The 17,628-nt window shown below is 39.1% G+C and overlaps 2 protein-coding genes across 5 annotated transcripts in view; one reads left to right on the top strand and one right to left on the bottom strand.

Moving 5' to 3' along the window:
- LOC105195643 overlaps nucleotides 1-17,628 on the top strand; it is a 133,524-nt gene that overhangs the window by 28,357 nt on the left and 87,539 nt on the right. The gene's annotated exons all lie outside the window — the stretch shown is intronic.
- Nucleotides 1-17,628, bottom strand: part of LOC105195636 (cyclic nucleotide-gated cation channel alpha-3) — a 180,021-nt gene that overhangs the window by 128,801 nt on the left and 33,592 nt on the right. For 2 of the 3 annotated variants that reach the window (XM_026136417.2, XM_026136416.2), the window contains exons 2-3: nucleotides 12,198-13,116; nucleotides 10,182-10,599 (exon numbers count right to left, since the gene is read on the bottom strand). In XM_026136417.2, coding sequence (XP_025992202.1) covers nucleotides 10,182-10,515 — 334 coding nt within the window. In that variant the 5' untranslated portion in view covers nucleotides 10,516-10,599; nucleotides 12,198-13,116. The remainder of the gene's footprint in view (nucleotides 1-10,181; nucleotides 10,600-12,197; nucleotides 13,117-17,628) is intronic. The other variant, XM_039448141.1, reaches the window with a different exon arrangement.

The raw sequence follows: 17,628 nt of genomic DNA, 5'->3' as shown, positions 1-17,628 counted from the left end.
ATATTTTACATTCACCGAAATATTTTCGTAAATCAAACGCTATTGATGCAATATAATTCAATGAAATTATATTGTAAAACGATGTGTATGTGCTTAGTTTGATCTCGAAACTTGACGCAATTTTCGTTGATACTAACTATTACGCAATTGAATCGAACGTTTGTTTTAATAATTTTATTAAATTTTGTCGAAGCTTTTGCGCGAAGTTATTTCGATTTAAACTGCTAATCATATCGAAAGATATGCAAAATTGTAGAAATACGATCGGTATTGAAAAACGAAACAGGAAGTTGGGCAATGCAACGTGCACCCCGTCGATAATTCCGTAACAAGAGTCACGGAGGAAGGGGGGCGGGGGCGCTGCAGAATTATATGAGGACTTCAAAGTTAGTGGCACAGTTATGTTATTGTTCACTCCCACTTCACTGATTTCATTGCCGTGAGCTGCGTTTTCTCTCACGAGCTTGATGAAAATTTCAATGCGACGGAATATTCAGAATACACTTAGTCGACCACATCGATCGAGTCCGGACCGACGCAGTGCGCTTCATTGCGAATAACGTATAGTCGAAATTTGACGTCGGTATTCGTTATCGAAAACGCACAAAAGACTGCCCTACAAAAGCGCTGTTCGAATATTTTATTACATTCGATTTCTGAGTGCTCAAGTTTTTGATACGAATATTAACAAAAGTTGATTAAATAACGCGATATTTTATTAACTCTTTGTTTTGTGGCGAAGTATTAAATAACTGCATGAATTTTTGAGATTTTGTATTTGTCGCATAATGGATAATAATAATTTTAATTCCACAAAGAATTAGGTCTGGGTTTTGTTATCGAAAATAAAGCTTCGATTACCCGCGTATGAGAAAATAGGAAAGAATTATTGAAAATATAAATTTAGTTTCATCCATTGTTTTACGAAATTATTTGTACACAAACGTAAAATGTACGACGAGGCAATTCGCGTCAACATCCGCATGGATTTTGTCCTGAGAATCTGCCTGTTTTTTTGAATCGGTCGACGCATCTGATAAATAAAACACACAGATTGGCGTGTAACGTAGAGTATATTGAACTTTTATGTCTAATATTTTAGAAAATATTTTAAAATGTGTTCAATAAAATCAATATTGGATGTAAACTTCGCAAAAGTTTGCATATCAGGCGCAATGCAGCATGCATAGACGGGAAGGAAAATGGATGAAACTGTGACAGATCTGAAACATTTAAAGTCCAAACGCAAATTAATTTTACAACTTCCTATTCTATATAAACATCTAAGCCAAAGAAGTTTCAAAAGAGCATTGAATATTACTTTTATCTTCTCTTACGTATCGTTCACATCGGAATTTTATTTACTAGTTCGTGTCGATCTTCTGTGTAACTGCAATACGACAATGAATTTTAACGCGATTTATGAACACTGCGCTACATATATAACGCGCTTAAACTTGTAATATATATGAACTGCAAAGGGATTTTGGCCGAAGGCCAAATATACCACGGAGTTGCATATCGTATCTGTTTGTGCCATCAAACGTTGCATCGCACTGAACCAACATAAACCTAGAGTTCTCGGATGTATATGGAATCGTCATCTTGTTTCCGAACACTGTATATGTGCCCATCTAATTAACGTCGATTCGTTGTCCGTCGTCTCTGTGTTGACATGCAGTCGAGTATTGTTGATGTCATCGACGATGACAAGGACACAAACGCAACTAGGGACATATGCGATTTTCATATAGGCTGATTCCACGCCTGAAAGGAGGATTTAATGGAGTTTTAAATCAATAAAAAATTTTCAAACTCTTTAATCTGTGTATAATTGAGATACCATTTGGTATTTCGACTTGTGCCGCCTGACGAAAATAGTATGTTTATTAAACATTTATTGAAGTGTTTATAAGATGGAAATTTAAACATGGAATTGTTTATGAGATATTCACAACTGTTTGATAGACGTTCGAAAAGTGTTGTAGGTTTTCGGAATTTTTACAAATGTTTGGGGAATGTTTTATTAAAAGTGTTCTATATTTTCAGAATGAAAGTTTTATGAAACACCCTTTGAATATTTGCGCAATTTTGAAAACATATAACACTTTTCGTACGTCAAACAGTCGCAAACATCTCATAAACAATTCCATGTTTAAATTTCCATCTCATAAACTCCTCAATAAATGTTTTAAAACTCCAATTAAACATCTACTCGACACTCAAACGTCTCATAAATTTACTATTTTCGTCAATGCTAAAAAAGAAATATAAGAGGATACGCTAGAACATTTGTACATTTGTCGACATTTCCTAAACTAGTACAGATAAAATCGATCGATGAGAGTTTCAATGCTAAACATTAACCGAGTCTATTCGATTTTGTTATACCGCCGCGACGGCGATGGTTTCTATCTAACAAGGAAACTAATAACGAGGCTTTACAGGCGATGGCCGAGTTTCGAAAGCCATAGCGAAATAAGTCCGGGTTCACTTAGAACATCCCGTACTGTAATTGCTTCAATCGCAGACGCTGTCGCGCCGCAGGAAATCAATCCGCTCGTGGCAATGGAAGCGAAGGAAGTAGAGCTTGATGATAACGGAGAGAGCCTCCGTCAAAGGTCCCGCGTGATTATTACAAAGGAATCTTCACGGTTGCATTCAACCTCTCGAGGTATTGAGGGAGTTCCGAAGTATTGATCCCTCTCTATCTGTATAACGCTGATGCGATATCAATAGCGCCTAGTGAGAAAGCTATTTTGGAGTGAAGGAGTGTGTACGAGAAAGGGGTGAGAGAAAGGGAGAGAAAGGGGAAGTCGTCAAAGGATAAAAGGAAGATAATCAAGACAGTTATTTATGTCGAGGCAAGTCAAAGACAAATCGATAGCCTATTGCTACTATTACGACTATTGCTACCTTTGCAAATATTGATCTTTTTTAAGTGTATTCTAGTAATGTATATAATTGCTTGATATAATTTTTCCCCGCTTTTCCCGTGGACATTGCAGTTCGCCAAGGCGTAAAGTCATAAAGTTACAAGATTAAGGTCTCCGTTAAAAGCGCCGCGCGGATTTTATCTGTAATATCGTTGCAAGTTAATCGGTTTAGTTTTCGGACGCGTTTAATCGTTTCAAAAGTTCACCGGCTATTAAATACTTGTTTGGAAGTTTGTGACTCAAAGTTTGGGCGTGACCTTCAATTAGGGGTATTATCGGTATTAAACCTCCCCTAAAACATTTGGAAGATTCCAGGGAGAGATTTTGTACCGATTATATGTATGAAAGAAATATTTGAGCTTTATTAGCGTCATGACACTGGTGAGTTCGCTTAGAAATATTAGCAACTTGTTGGATTTAAAAGCAAAATTTTATAGCGACTACATTTTTTTAATGTCCATATTTTTTATTAATTAGAAAAAGATAAAAAATTTAGTATGAATTAGAACAAGATAAAGAATAGGTTAAACAAAGATCAAAATTTTTATTGGAAGAGAAATATACACGAGTTGTTAACATTTTTCTAATTTTTAGGTTTATTAAAATTGTCGTACGTTTTAGGATAATTTTTTAATGATACGGTATATATTCAAAAGATAACACTGATTAAAAATCTAGGAAGCAGGAAAACGTTTTGTTTTCGTTAGAGATTGAAAGCCCCATTTCTTATCTTCTTCGTTCAATTTTTTATCCGTCGAAAAATAATTCTCTTTGTAATATCACTGAAATAATATCATCAAAGTCTCACAGTATATGTTCGATCGTGACCAAATCCAGAGGTAAACCTCTGAGTATTTTAAAGCCACTCTAGGCGACACTCTTTGTAACTGTCGGCGGAAGTGCCGGCAGCATCAGAGATTAATCACTTTAATGAAAAGACATAGATATCACTCGTGTAAACGGAACGAGATTGCAGTCAACTGAACTTTTTCCCAACTCCTTGTATTTCTGAGACTTTCCATTTAACGTAAAGTCCAACGCGTTTCGGTTTTACTCTCACGCTGTTGTCTCTCTCTCTCTCTCTCTCTCTCTCTCTCTCTCTCTCTTTCTCTCTCTCTTTCGCTTTTCCTCAAGTAACTTTTATCCCGGCCACATGCTCCAAACTTTTCACCGCCAAATAAAAACAGGGATACTGACTGCATTGTGCGGAAAACGCTGGCAGAATCGAACAAAAGTTATCACGACTTTCTTTGGCACTTTTATTTACGTTGCTTGAACGCGTCCCTTAATCCACCAATTTGCACCTAGTGCTCAGGTTCTTCTATGATCCCCATGATCACTGTGCTATTACAGCCATCTTACGCGACATGAGCACTATCAGAAACTTGCGTGCAAGGCATTTTCCTTTTGTCGCCATTTTATGTTTCATGCAAATCAGGCATTATAAATGTTTATTAAGTGCTCCAAGTATATTATAAATTTTGAGAAAAATATATTTATTTAATATAACAACTTTAATAAATGTTCAAGCTTTCCGAATTAGAGAAATATGTACATATATTTTTTTAAAGGTCAAAATACTCTAAATTTTTTTAAGAGATAAAAAAAATTTAATAACATTTATAAAAAAGATATATTAAGTAACATTGGCTAAATATACGCACTTATTGTTGATTTATTCAAATAAATATTATATTCAATAACATTAAAACTAATAATATAATAAAATTAGCTGTAAACACGATAAAATAATGCATGTCGCATAATTACTTGCAATTCTCGTGAGAACAGGAAGTAGTCAGGTAAATAGCAACTCTGGCATCTAGAAACAAATTACAGGGAAAAGTGCTCTTCTCTCTTTATCAAGATCCTTACGGTGGCTCTCGCGAGACGCATTGTATTATGCATATACATTTAGACTGTATCCGTAAACTGCACTTTTTTCCGATAGCGCGTCCGTGGAGGGCTCGCTTAAACTCGCCACTTCACCAAAACGAGAAGTAACCGCACCGCAACATACGTAATAAAAGTAGATGATAACGACACATGTTCTACTATGTATATCTCTTTTATTAAATTTCATAAATATCATAAATATCATACATGCGTGATATTCACATCTATTTATATTTTACGGAATTCTCTGTACTGGGAAAATTCAGAATGCAATAGAATGCAAAAAAAAATGTAATTCGCTCATTACAACAGTAGTTTTTAATTGTTTTCAATTTGCTTTATATAATTCGAAAAATAACATAATTAAACTCTCTTGATAATGGCGAAAAATGAATTTCTTCAGTAGAATAGGATTTTCTAATGAAAAATAAAAATTGACATTGCTATTGCCAAACTTCTCGTGACAACCTGTTACAAACTCTAAAAGTGAAGTCTATTATATCTTGTTCGAAATTATTCGATTGAGTTCATTGTTGCTGCCGGAGTACATCCACTGAAATGACAGCTTTTCTGGCTGTGAAGCGACCAACCGCGAAGTGAACAGCGATATCCGTAGGTGGGCCAGCTTAACATTGCCGACGCAATACCGCTCCTGTTTCTGCGAAACTACAGAGAAACGGATCTAAACTTGCTCGCCTATTTATCCGTAGACACGTCGCAAACACATAACTCCGGGAGTTGTTGCCGACTGCGATTTCGGTGCGAGCTCGCGCGTATGCGCGCGGCGCCGGCGACGGTCGCGTGCATCCGATCAAGTTCCTTGTTCGAGAGAAGTCACAGAACGGAAAGAAGACTTTTCGTGCACCCACTTTTCCGCCGGGCGACGACGACGACGACGTCCGTCCACGCGAACTTCCGCGATCGCGTTGCGGCACTCGTTTCTTGTTCAACGGCAAAATTTTCGAATATGTCGAGCCACGGGGTATCGCGCGACACGTGCAGTTTGAGCGACGTTTTGACACAGTGGGAAAAGTTGGCGGACGCGGATGGAGCAGAAAAAGCCCCGTCACAATGGAGAACGTAACTCCGTTGTTGCGGCGAGTTACGCCGGCAACTTTCGAGTTAATCAACCTGGTGTTAGCAGTTTCCTATCCCTTATCGTCTTACGTTTCCATAGAAGGGGAAATTGAAAGGCTTACACTTTTGGCGGATTACCCGTCTGACAGTTTTGGTATTTCCGACCACAGACGAGAATTAGTTACTCCTTAGAAGATACTTTTTTTTTGTGGATAACTTACGTCAGAAGCTTCACAAGACTTATTTGAATCAGCAAAGTGTTACGCAAGTAAATGTTGTACAAGTAGAAGAATTGTTACAGAATTGTTTGGCGAGTCAGAGAATCTTGTAAGTTAAAATCTTCTAGACGAGATATTTTTTAAGCGGATATGACAGAAGTGGAGTTAAAGCTAATGGATCGAATCTCCCATTCTCTCCTCCTGTCTCGCTGGTTAAAATATTACGGTATCGACATATGGAGATATCTAGGCCCTTCGGTAGGCACTTTAACTTGAATGTTCTTCGCGATAATTTAAAGCTCATCGTCTCTGTCGATGTCAGTCGACACTCGAGCCGTGTTTCGATTTTTTTGCGCTTTCGCTCTCAGGATCCTGCACACGATGTTTCGCTTAACAAAAGGCGGTCGGAAAAGTGTTTTTCGCCGGTAGCGGTTTTTATCGATCCCCCTTGCATACGTGTGTCTTGTAATTAGGTCAAGAGAATGGAGATATCTACGGAATCGGATCGACGACCATTATTGAAATCCGTTGCTCGTAAATTTCCCGCGATACCATCGGCAACTGCTGCTGATGCCAGGGCCCAACGACTGTCGATTAGCGGATTAGTATTATCGGTCTTCGTCGTGCCATCATTGGCGTAGTGGAACTCAAAGGGAGGCATAAAGCTTTTCGCGTTTACGATCGAAGATATTGCGCTGAAGTCCACAACGACCGCTCGGATTGCACCATTGACGTATCGTTGTGATCGTTTAACGGCGATCTTAATTTTATGTCGTCGGAGGTCTATAATATTCTGCAAGGATAACGAAAGTAATCATCTGCTTTTCCTGTCACCATGACTACCGGATAATAGCCGTGATCGTCATTTAATATTTTCAGCCATCCTCGACCGAATTTGTACTTTAATCTTACAGTTTAAACGTAAATTTCGAACTACAGTCTTTTAGGTGTTTCCGACGGTGAGTCAAAGTGCGCATTAAGCCCTCGAAAGACAGTAGCAGCTATTCCCTCTAATGGCGTCAAAGTCGATCGTGACCCTTCTAGCTGTGTCGTAAGATTAAAGTCCTGAAACGCTACTTTTCCGCTCCATTAGTCTTTGGGAATCTTACAAAGCTTTAAGGTTCCAAGAGTAATTAATAAAGAACTTTTTGTTCCTTACGCTAACAGGCGGACAAACAACAATTATATATACATTTTCTTTACCCTTGATAAATTTGTGCTTTAAGTAACTTTTGCTGTTGCACATTGTGATTACGAGAGTTCACGTGAATTTTCATTTGCAGTAATTTAATATATTCCTTTGTACGCGTGCGCACTCGTGTTTACTTTTAATTTCCAACGTGCTCCTTTTCTTCGTAACTTCTACAATATACTTAATGCTTAATTTTATAATATCATCTAAATGTAAAATTAAAGAAAGTAAAGGCCATCACACGTAAAAAAAAAAATTGTTGCCGTAATCATGAGACCGTGAGCATATCATATGATCAATCATAGTCGATGTTTGATTATGATTAGTCGACTTACTTACGGCTCTATGATTACGATTAAAATTTTCGTACGTGCCATGGTCTCAAATATACAATCAATTCTGTTCAGCAGATATCGATTGACAGGTATTAACGTCGCGTTCTAAGTACACGTAGCGAATAGAAAAGATTAGAATATTTGAAATAGAAATAGAAACGTGTCTTATCTGCATTTCTGCATTGCACTTGGATAAATATCTCCGTTTGCCTTGAATAAAGTTTATAGTTACAATGATGAGAAATATATTTAATATTTCAGTTTAGATGTTTGATCAAGAGACGCAATTTTATTAACCCTGCTTTACTCGCGTGATTTTTCTTAACTTATTGCATTAGATATTCTTGCTGCGCCTCATTGTTTTATATCAATTTTCATTATTTTTTATGATTTTCAATTAAATAAAAATTAATACTATCTTATATAGTTTTTGGATAGAGATAAATGTAAAATTGCAAGGCAAATTTGTAATACTGCACTGAAAAACAAATTCCTAAATTTTAATAAATATTTATTCGAATAATACTAATAACATATTTACTTATTATACATAAATATTTAATCTATAAGAAAAACTGATACTTAAATTAAATTAGTGGTTCTTGCTCTAAATAAATATATTTTTACATTAAGTAAATATTTCATTAGTAATATCGAATAAATATTTATTAAAATTGAGTAATTTTTCCCTCATTGTGAAATATCTTAGACACTGCGCGAATGAAGCAGGGTTAAAGACGCAATTCTTTTTTTTTTGGCATCTAGGTTGCCAGTAAAAATGCAGCATGCATTGTTCTCCTCTGAATGACACGATACAAAGAGCACCGCCTTCGCTATCACACGCAGTTATATCTATATCAAGTACTGATATAGATATTACGTCGGTTGAAATTATAGTGTGAGCTTGTGATAAAGACCGCCGAGAAACAGACAAAATTGTACCTCGCTCAAGAGCGAAAGGCTCGAGAAAAGGTTGGCCGACGGGGCGGCTGTTCGCAAAAGCGGAGGAGATTAAAAAAGTACTCGCGAGGCTAACAAGTATAAAGCAGAGAGAAAGAGAGTAAAAAAGAGAGAGGCGTTTTCTAAGTAAAAATCCCGCTTCTGACAGACGCGAACGAGAATTTATGACTGTTTATGGGGCGCAATAAGTTATGCGCGAAGATTGGAAGATACGAACGGGGATGTTTTACAAAAATTTCCGATCTAGTTTATATACTTGCGTTAACGAAGCGCGGTGAATATGTTTTGCGCAGTGTCAATAAATGCTTCGCAACGATGCGGACTGGACCGCATTTGTCGAGAACGGTGGTATGCGCAACGGGCGTGTAGAGCGAATCAACAGTGACTTCGTGATTGTTCGAAGGCGCGAGAGAATACGGCGCGATAATAAAAATTAATGGCTCCCGCGGTCAGCTTGTCTACATTTTTTTGCCGCTTGCAACCATTCTTTCGTACATCGTTACATAATTCTGTGTTACTGCATTTGCTGCAGCCGGCGACTATATAGTGCTCCCTTGCAACGAAGGGCTATCCAACTCGCTGAATCGAAAATGGGCAGCCTTATATTATAGCCTGTTCCCATAAACTTTAGACTTTATCCCGAAAGTCGTACAAAATATGACTTTGGGAATAAAGTCCAAAGTTACGCGACATACGCGAGATCAGTTCATAAATCTCGTGCATTTTTGAGAAATTCGAAAGAAGATGAATGAAACATAATTTTTAGTCAGTAGTGTGAGGTGTTTTTTTTTTATTCTCGACAATATGTTTTATAACATGAGCAATTTATTACTGACAATTTTTTCCGATCTATCTGTATCAGGAATAGAGACAATGACAAACGATAATGTCGTAATATGATAGGGACGCGTGAATCTATGGACTGTTCTAAAAAAAAAAAAAAAAGATGCCGTCACTAAAAATACAGAGAGGTACCTCGAAAAGATCAATCAAATAAATCTTGCAAGTGAAACGACGCAGAAATTTATTGCATCATTGTACCTTATTTAAATATAAAACTATTATAGTTACATGATATTAAAATCAGAGGGGCCGAATTTTTAATTTATATTTCCAATTCGTTTTTTAATATTGCTGAACCTTACTTTAGAAGATAACATTAAGTTTGATAATTGAGCTATCCAGATTTACATGAGTTTTATTTACAAACTTGAACTAATGAGACAACAATGAAAACATATTGCACATTTTTCAGACTTACAGAATTCATTGTCCAATGTTATTTTATTAATAATGCAATTTTTTTAGTTTCGAGAAAGTATTGCAAATCTCATCCATGCAATTTTGCATTTACTTATTTAATATTTAAATTTCATGAATATTGGAACTTTCTCGAGAAGATTATTCGCGTCAGGAGCTAAAGTTTCCTACAATGCTTTTCCATATCGGTGCCGTCAGATTACATATACGTGTGCCAACGTTCCGTACAACGTGATTCATTTATAATGTAAGACTACCGACCGGCCACTGCCGACGTAAAAGCTGAAAATACGATGCTCAAACTCACCGGATTGTGCTCTGTGCGCGGGTATAGCGGGGGCGGGCGGCAATCCGGCGATGCTGCAAAGCGTCTGTCCACTACCGTACTTGATGCTCCTGCAGTGACACGGCGTGGTGGGCGTCGTCAGCCCCTCGTTGTCCCTGACGTTAGCCCCGATCACCGAAATCTCGTCGAGCTCGTGCCCGCTGTCGTAATGGCACAGTCTCGTCGCGCTTGTGCTGGCCCCGCCACCCCCGACGCCGCTATCCTCTGCACCGGCGTCGGAACGACCGCCACCGGTGCCCCTGCCCCCCGTCCGGCCCCTAAGCGACTGCACCAGTCGCTTGGCGCCCGAAGACATTCCACGGAGGTGATCCAGCCTTCCGGTCTTCTTTTCCTCTTGTCTTAGCCAAAACCACCCGAGTACACGCCCGGGGATGTCCACCTAAAATTTACACGCTTTTAATCGCTGAGCTATTAAATTGCCGCATAAGTTTCGTTCGTAACAAGATTCCGTAAATCCAATTTCCATTAACGTCTTGCGCTTTACACTTTGTACACACATTTGTCAGCGTACCTTCTGTATGCACGTTGAATCACGACACGTCTGAATTTAATTTTTATTATTTTTATAAGTTTAGAAAATTCTTCAGTGATTCTTATACATATTTTAATATCTCTAGAAAGTATTTGTACACAGTAGAAAACATTTATGCGCCTTTTGTTAAAATTTTTAATACATCCAAATGTAATTTAACATAACGTGATTATGTCATTTGAATATTTTTTTGTTAAATTGATATTTAACAGTTCTTAGTAAAAATAATACAATTTATAAACGAATAAACAAATAATACAAGTAGTTTTAAAACACTTACAAGTCGAATTGGGTAAACAGAATGTTAAGATCACATTGTGTTACGAGCGTTATGTGTGACAGTTTTCCATATTCCTTTGCAGCCTCCGTATTCTTTTTTTTTGTATTCTTTAAATTTTTCTTCAAAACTTATGTCTACGGAATTTTATAAATTTTCGAAATGTGAGTATTCACAACCTTATTAAATTATTATATATTTTATTGAATTATTATATAAATTATATAAATAATTTTTATGGTATATATTGTATTGCAGTTAAATTCTGTGGGATTCGTAAAATACGATGTACTTTGCATCGACTGCATTACATGCAATTTTAATTTTATTTACACGATCTCTTCCAAAATTCGGATGGATTACAGGATTTATGCAACAATACAAAATTTACCGTATTATAACATTTATAATAATCGGGTGTTTGTCGATAAATAGTCTGGGCGACCGACCGTTCTGATTACTGAGCGGTTTTGTCTGACCATACGAGAGCCATATCTACTTGTCGCACCGTAGAGTGTATGAATGATGCTTCCGAGAAACAAATCACCCTTAAAATTGAAATTCACCAGTTTGCCCGAAGCTACGGTATAGTTCGGCTTGTGCGGAATAAAAATTTCGACTTTTCGCTTCCGACGGACATTTATGATAAATGATCAGTCGGACGCATACATCTCCTTTAGTCTCTACCTTTCCGCCTTATCGACTTTGACTATGAAGCAGCAAAGCGCTGTGCTTAGAAGAATGTGATAACTTTTGATAATACATGATAGATTGCCTTCATTCTCGCGCTCGTATATCGCGTTTTTTACTAAAGAGAAAAAGAAATATCTTTACAAAATGTTTCGTACGCCGATGGAAATTGTACAATAATTATAAAAAGTGGAGGAGAGATGGATAAAAAACCGTGAACTTTATAACTAAAGCAAAAAATTGTACAAAATATTTGAATACCTAACTAGTGACTTTATGTTAAACGATACTCGTCACTTGTCACGGAAGCAAGGTACAATGAGACGACTTTTGGAAGGATTATCGGGATCAAAGTCCAGACGCGAAAGAGAGGGTCTTCGACCCTGGGTCGCCTCCCCACAACAAGAGCCTACGCGATAAGCCAGAGAAAGAGAAGGTCGACGACACCGAATTGAACGCGATGGAATGCTGTACTTACCACGTGGTGATAGCCGCCCGGCAGTGGTAGCTCTGCTCTCTCTGCTAACTACGTATACCGCCAACGGTAACGCCGCGCACGATCGCGACCGGTGTCACCGAGCGTAGCACATGATCGCTCTCTCTCTCTCTCTCTCTCTCTCTCTCTCTCTCTCTCTCTCTCTCTCTCTCTCTTGATCCCCGGCACGATACCGATCCGGCAGGCGGGCCACGCGTCCTACTACGGCACTCCGCTCCCGTGCTCCGATTCCGACGGGCTACCGCGCCACCGATTGTTATTCGAGCCGCTCGAGCGTTCGTACGCACCGACGTGACGAAGAGCAACGACGACGGCCGACCACCGAGGGGTTGCACGACGATCGGCGGCATGCCAAGTGACGCCCGTCGAACACGCCGCCCCGGTCGCACTCCGATCGCTCGACGCGCTAACGATCACTGTGCGTCGCATCGCGGCGACGGTACGCGTGCACTTTTTGCGAACGGTGATCGACAGGCGTACGAGGCACGCGTCGCTCGCCACGCGGTCGTCCGCGACCGTCCCGACGTCGAGCGACATGCCGCCGGCTACTACGCTCGGCCCGATGGCGCGTTCACCACTGGAACCACCCCCTGCGTTGTCGGCACACTCTCTACGCACTCTCTCGCCTCTTCTCCGCGATACCGATCCTACGAACGATGGGGTTCGTGTATCTCTCACTCACGGTGGCCCGATATTGACGCCGACAGACCCTCTTTAAGGGACGACCGACGTGCAACAAGTGTCTCGAGCGACGACACTCGTCTCACGTGCCGCTGCTGCGCTCTCGCCTACTCCACGTTCAACCACTCTCGCTGATACACTCGATACTCCGCGTACTTCGATCCGTACGTCGACTGCGGGAGATTCGTCTTCGAAGTACGTGGATACGGCGCGACGGTATCTGGAAAGAAAAACACGGGAAAACGAAGATTATTTAGTGAACGAGGGGTGCCAGTCGGAAAATAACGTTGAAAGACACATCGGCGCAAATTGTTTTAACAGATATATCTATGGATTTCGCGAGCGCACACGACATACATTTCTCTTGGAGGAGACCGGCGTGTAGAATTTCTGCGAGACGACCGGAGAGACCTTCTCTTTAACGACTAAGCGCTCGACGTTGATGGAGAAGTAATGATCTGGAGATTAGGATGTGGCCCGTTCGAAATTGCTAATATCGATTATGCCGAACCTCAAGTTGCGCGGAGCGGTTCATACATACGTTCGTTACACTCAGATTAATCTCAAGGGAATTGGAGCAGCAAATGGATCGTAATGATCCAACGTATCTCCGATGAACATTCAAGTTGTTGCTGCGCCAGATCAAAGATTTCTATTACGCGCGAGATACATCCACTACGCCCTACACAAGTCAAAATAATAACTGAAGTTATATTGTGTCGGTAATGAATTCAGTGCAATTAGTTGCGGCGAAACAGCAATTGATCCGTCCCTTCGCGGACTTTGACGGAAAATAGGAAATTAGATTAAATAGAGAATCATCAAGGGACACGACAGTGTCTCGCGCCAAATAAATGTCTGTTAAACTTACACTGAGAGAAAAAACTCCTAAATTTTAATAAATATTTATTAGAATAGTACTAGTGAAGTATTTACTCTTATTATATGGTACATGAGTATTTACTCTGTAAGAAAAAATGATTAAATTTATGGTTCTTGTACTAAATAAATATGTATTTACATTTAATCAATATTTCAGTATTATTCGAATACGTACTAATTAAAATTTAGTAATTTTTCCCCCAATGTATACATTTCGATAATAATTAATTATTGAAACGGAGATCTCCTTTGCATATTCTACGAAACGGCTACAAGGGCGAAATTTTTATATTAGTTTTCAACTAGCGCATTGATACACGTATGCATCCTGTCGGATGAAGAGATGATGGATGCGTCATCGCATTAGCTGTATGCACATTTTGCGAGCGTGCACGACGGCACGGCGATGTAAGTATGGACAGGGGGATAGCGCGGCTGGGTAAAAGAGAAAAGGGCATTGTACTTAAACGAGAATAGGACCAAGCAGATTCCGGATACAGGGACATTGAGCTGTCGCCAGTCTGACGTATTATTTTGCCCCTCTCTTATTCTCGCGCGCAAGAAAGACGAAGTGTGCTCAATCGTTTGACGTCGCGATGCAAAAAAGAGAAGATGCTCCTACGATATTTCACATTACAACACGGGGAACGACTTGTTCTCGCGGAAAAGATATCTGTGCCACTCTTCCCCTCCATTTATCACGCAAGTTTTGTCGAGAACGACGTCGCTGCGAATTGCGAGGATTAAAAATTGTAAGGGTATAGGATAAGAATTGTATAAACTTTAAAATAATAAATAGTAACGTGAATCATGACATTTTTATCTGCAGTATTTCGTTCGTTATAAGTTACAAGAGTTTAGCAATAAATTTATTGAAATATGTATATTTCGTTGCTCATCGGACGATTTGATTTATTTGTTGTATCATTTCGCATTCTTGCGGATCGATCGATAAATAATTAGCCAGCTAGAAGAGGGGAGGGGGAGGAGAAAAGCCTGACGCGATGCTCGACCTTAAATTGATTTCGCATAACAAATAACAATAGCTGTCGCATACGGAATGAATATTAGGAGCTCTTGCACAGCATCGGATAAATTATGTAGGCAACGAGAGTCTCGTTTTATTGCCGACGGGGTCGTCGTGCCGCTGCAATCCAGGCGTAAACTCGACGGCTCTCTCATATGGAAATCGTAACTTGAAAGTATAATATGGAAAAAAATATCCTGGCGGTCTACGTTACCAGAGCACGTTTGTTTTAGCTTATAAAAATTCTACTGAAAATCGAAGTGTATTTATCCCGAGGAAGTATCGGATCTTCGAAAAGCGCGTTAAAAGTTTACGAGGTTACGGTGATTTTTCGCCTGCTGCGATAAATCATCCGTTAAAGATTTAGGCGGAGATCCCGTTAGAACCTAAGCCGATCGTTAAACGTCGCGCTATTTACAGCCAAAGTTTCATCGGCTAATTTTACATTTCGTCGGAGCGCAGAAACGTACATTAATCGCAATATCGGAAACGGAAAAGACGCTTCCGTCCGCCGAAGTAAATGGAATTTCAGGTGAAAATTAACGCGCGATGCGATGCTATTTGATACAAACTAATGAAAATAAATATAAATTAATGTTGCGTGCTTTATCCAGAATAAATAAGCGAGCGTACCTAGTGACGCTCTGCGGAGCAATTTGCAGTTTTAAACTCCAATATCTTAGTTCATGCTCTGTGTCTTAGTGTTTAATCAGAGCGGCGTGTCGTCGTGACGTATCGCTCCGAATTGCTTTCGTGTTCATAGTTTCATAACGACGCTTAGGAGATTCATCTATCACAGGAGCGACAATGCTGCACAATTCATATGGCATCTATTAAAGTGCAAATTACAAAAGAATCTGCGAAGAATATCTTTAGAAAGGAATACTTAATGAATTAAATTTATTTTTATTCACTTATTATTATTGCCAACAATATAAATAAATTTTATTAGTAGAACAATACTTTGATATAATGACTCTTGTGTCTACAGTTTTATTTATAATTCATATTTATAAAAGTATCCATGACGTAACGTAATGAATAATTGCAAATTATCTACGGATACTCCGTTTTTGTTGTTCTTTGATTAATTAGCAGATGTTGTCGATGCAATATGGCAATGTCCAGTCAAAATCTGTTAAAACTTTTTGCCGAAATTCGCCCAAAAATAAATCGTTCTCGGTGCATATTCCCGTTGAAAATATTCCACAATGAAAACGGGATATTCGTTTGCAACGACCGTCATAAACTTTGCGACTCCATTTCCCTGATATTTTTTCAATTGCATTTGCGCGCACACGGCCGGTGCGAAGCACGGCAGTTGATCGATACCGGAACGGTTCAACGAGATTTTCTACATCACGGTGTGAAAAACGCGACAGCCACTGTTTGGTGACAAATCTTTTTATTTAAACTATCCCGATTTTTTGTGTCTTACAATACAATCACGCAAAATAAAGATAATATCGTTTGGCTCTGGGGGGTAAATAAATTTTACAATATACGGAAAGAACACAGTTTTAACGTATTTAAAAATTGACCTACGTACAGATTTTAAAATAGATAAACTTTTTTTCAGATTGTCAAAATAATTACGTAGCACGCTCAAACGTAATTAACAATGCAGCAAAAAATTTTTACTCTATTAATACTCTAGCTTGAACATTCTACATAATTATTTTAATAGTGAATAACGAAATTATTTTCAGATCTGTATGTACACTAAGAAAAGAGAGCGCTTAAATTTTTTAACTTGAATACATTTTTTCAATTCAAATATTTATGTATTGGACTTTAATACATAAAATATTTGAACTTTAGTTTAAGCATTTATATATTTAACTTAAATATATGAACGATAAACCGAAGAAATTTAATCAAGTTAATTTAATTAAATTCGCAACTTTTTTCTCAGTGTGATTAAAATTTTAGATACTCTAGCAAAACCATTCTTCCCGCGTAGGAACACTTGTTCATTTATTTCAAAAAAGAGCACGGGAAGAGTCTTAAGATCCTATTTGCGCCGCAATTTTGCTGCTCACGTAGCGCGGAAATTACTGCGAATTTAACTTGCATCGTAGGTGCATCGACCGAGAAGCGAAGGATTGCATTTTCTGCGACGTTACGACGACGTACATGCTCTGCGGCTGCAAATGGCCGTGTGCTGTCGTCGCCGACAATAAATGCAGACACTGCAGTTTCGCACTTTACGGTCGATGCATCGATGTGTTGGCGCATTTACGTCGGTGAGCCACGGCGTCGGCCGATTGCGACGAGATGCAACGCGGCGCGAACGACTCGCTTCGCCTCTACTCGATGGCCCCTCTGTACATTCACGTCGATGAATTAGAACGGAAATCTCTCCCTGTTGAGATTGGCGAGAACAAGCGCGCGGGCGTAAATGTATGTGAATTTTTTACGACCCATCGATTCCGTCGCTAATGGAAGTTCCGATTTTTCGCGTTCGTTAATACGCGAAAGGGCGCTGCGTGCGATGCGTACCGTCGTGTAAGCGATATTTTCACAGGAGTTATCGATTATCGCGTATACGGCGAATTATTTGCATCGCCGGCACTCGAATCCATTCGATTATTCAAATTTGATAACCGTGTGACCGAAGCGGGAACAACTCGCGAATTGACCTCGAGAGAGGTCCGCCGCAATATTATTCCCATATTTTTGCATAAAACGCAGCTTCGCGATTGAAAAGAATGACCGCAATAATAAACTACAGTTTAGATGGAAAGCAGGATTTGAAAATTACTGTTTGCAAAACACAGCGGGTAAAAACTGGATGACGCGTCACGTTATATTTCCAAGCTC

This window comes from Solenopsis invicta, chromosome 4 (genome assembly GCF_016802725.1).
Source record: "Solenopsis invicta isolate M01_SB chromosome 4, UNIL_Sinv_3.0, whole genome shotgun sequence".
NCBI classification, from domain to species: domain Eukaryota; kingdom Metazoa; phylum Arthropoda; class Insecta; order Hymenoptera; family Formicidae; genus Solenopsis; species Solenopsis invicta.
Note: the sequence above shows the minus strand (reverse complement) of the source record. Positions and strands in the feature narration are given on the sequence as shown.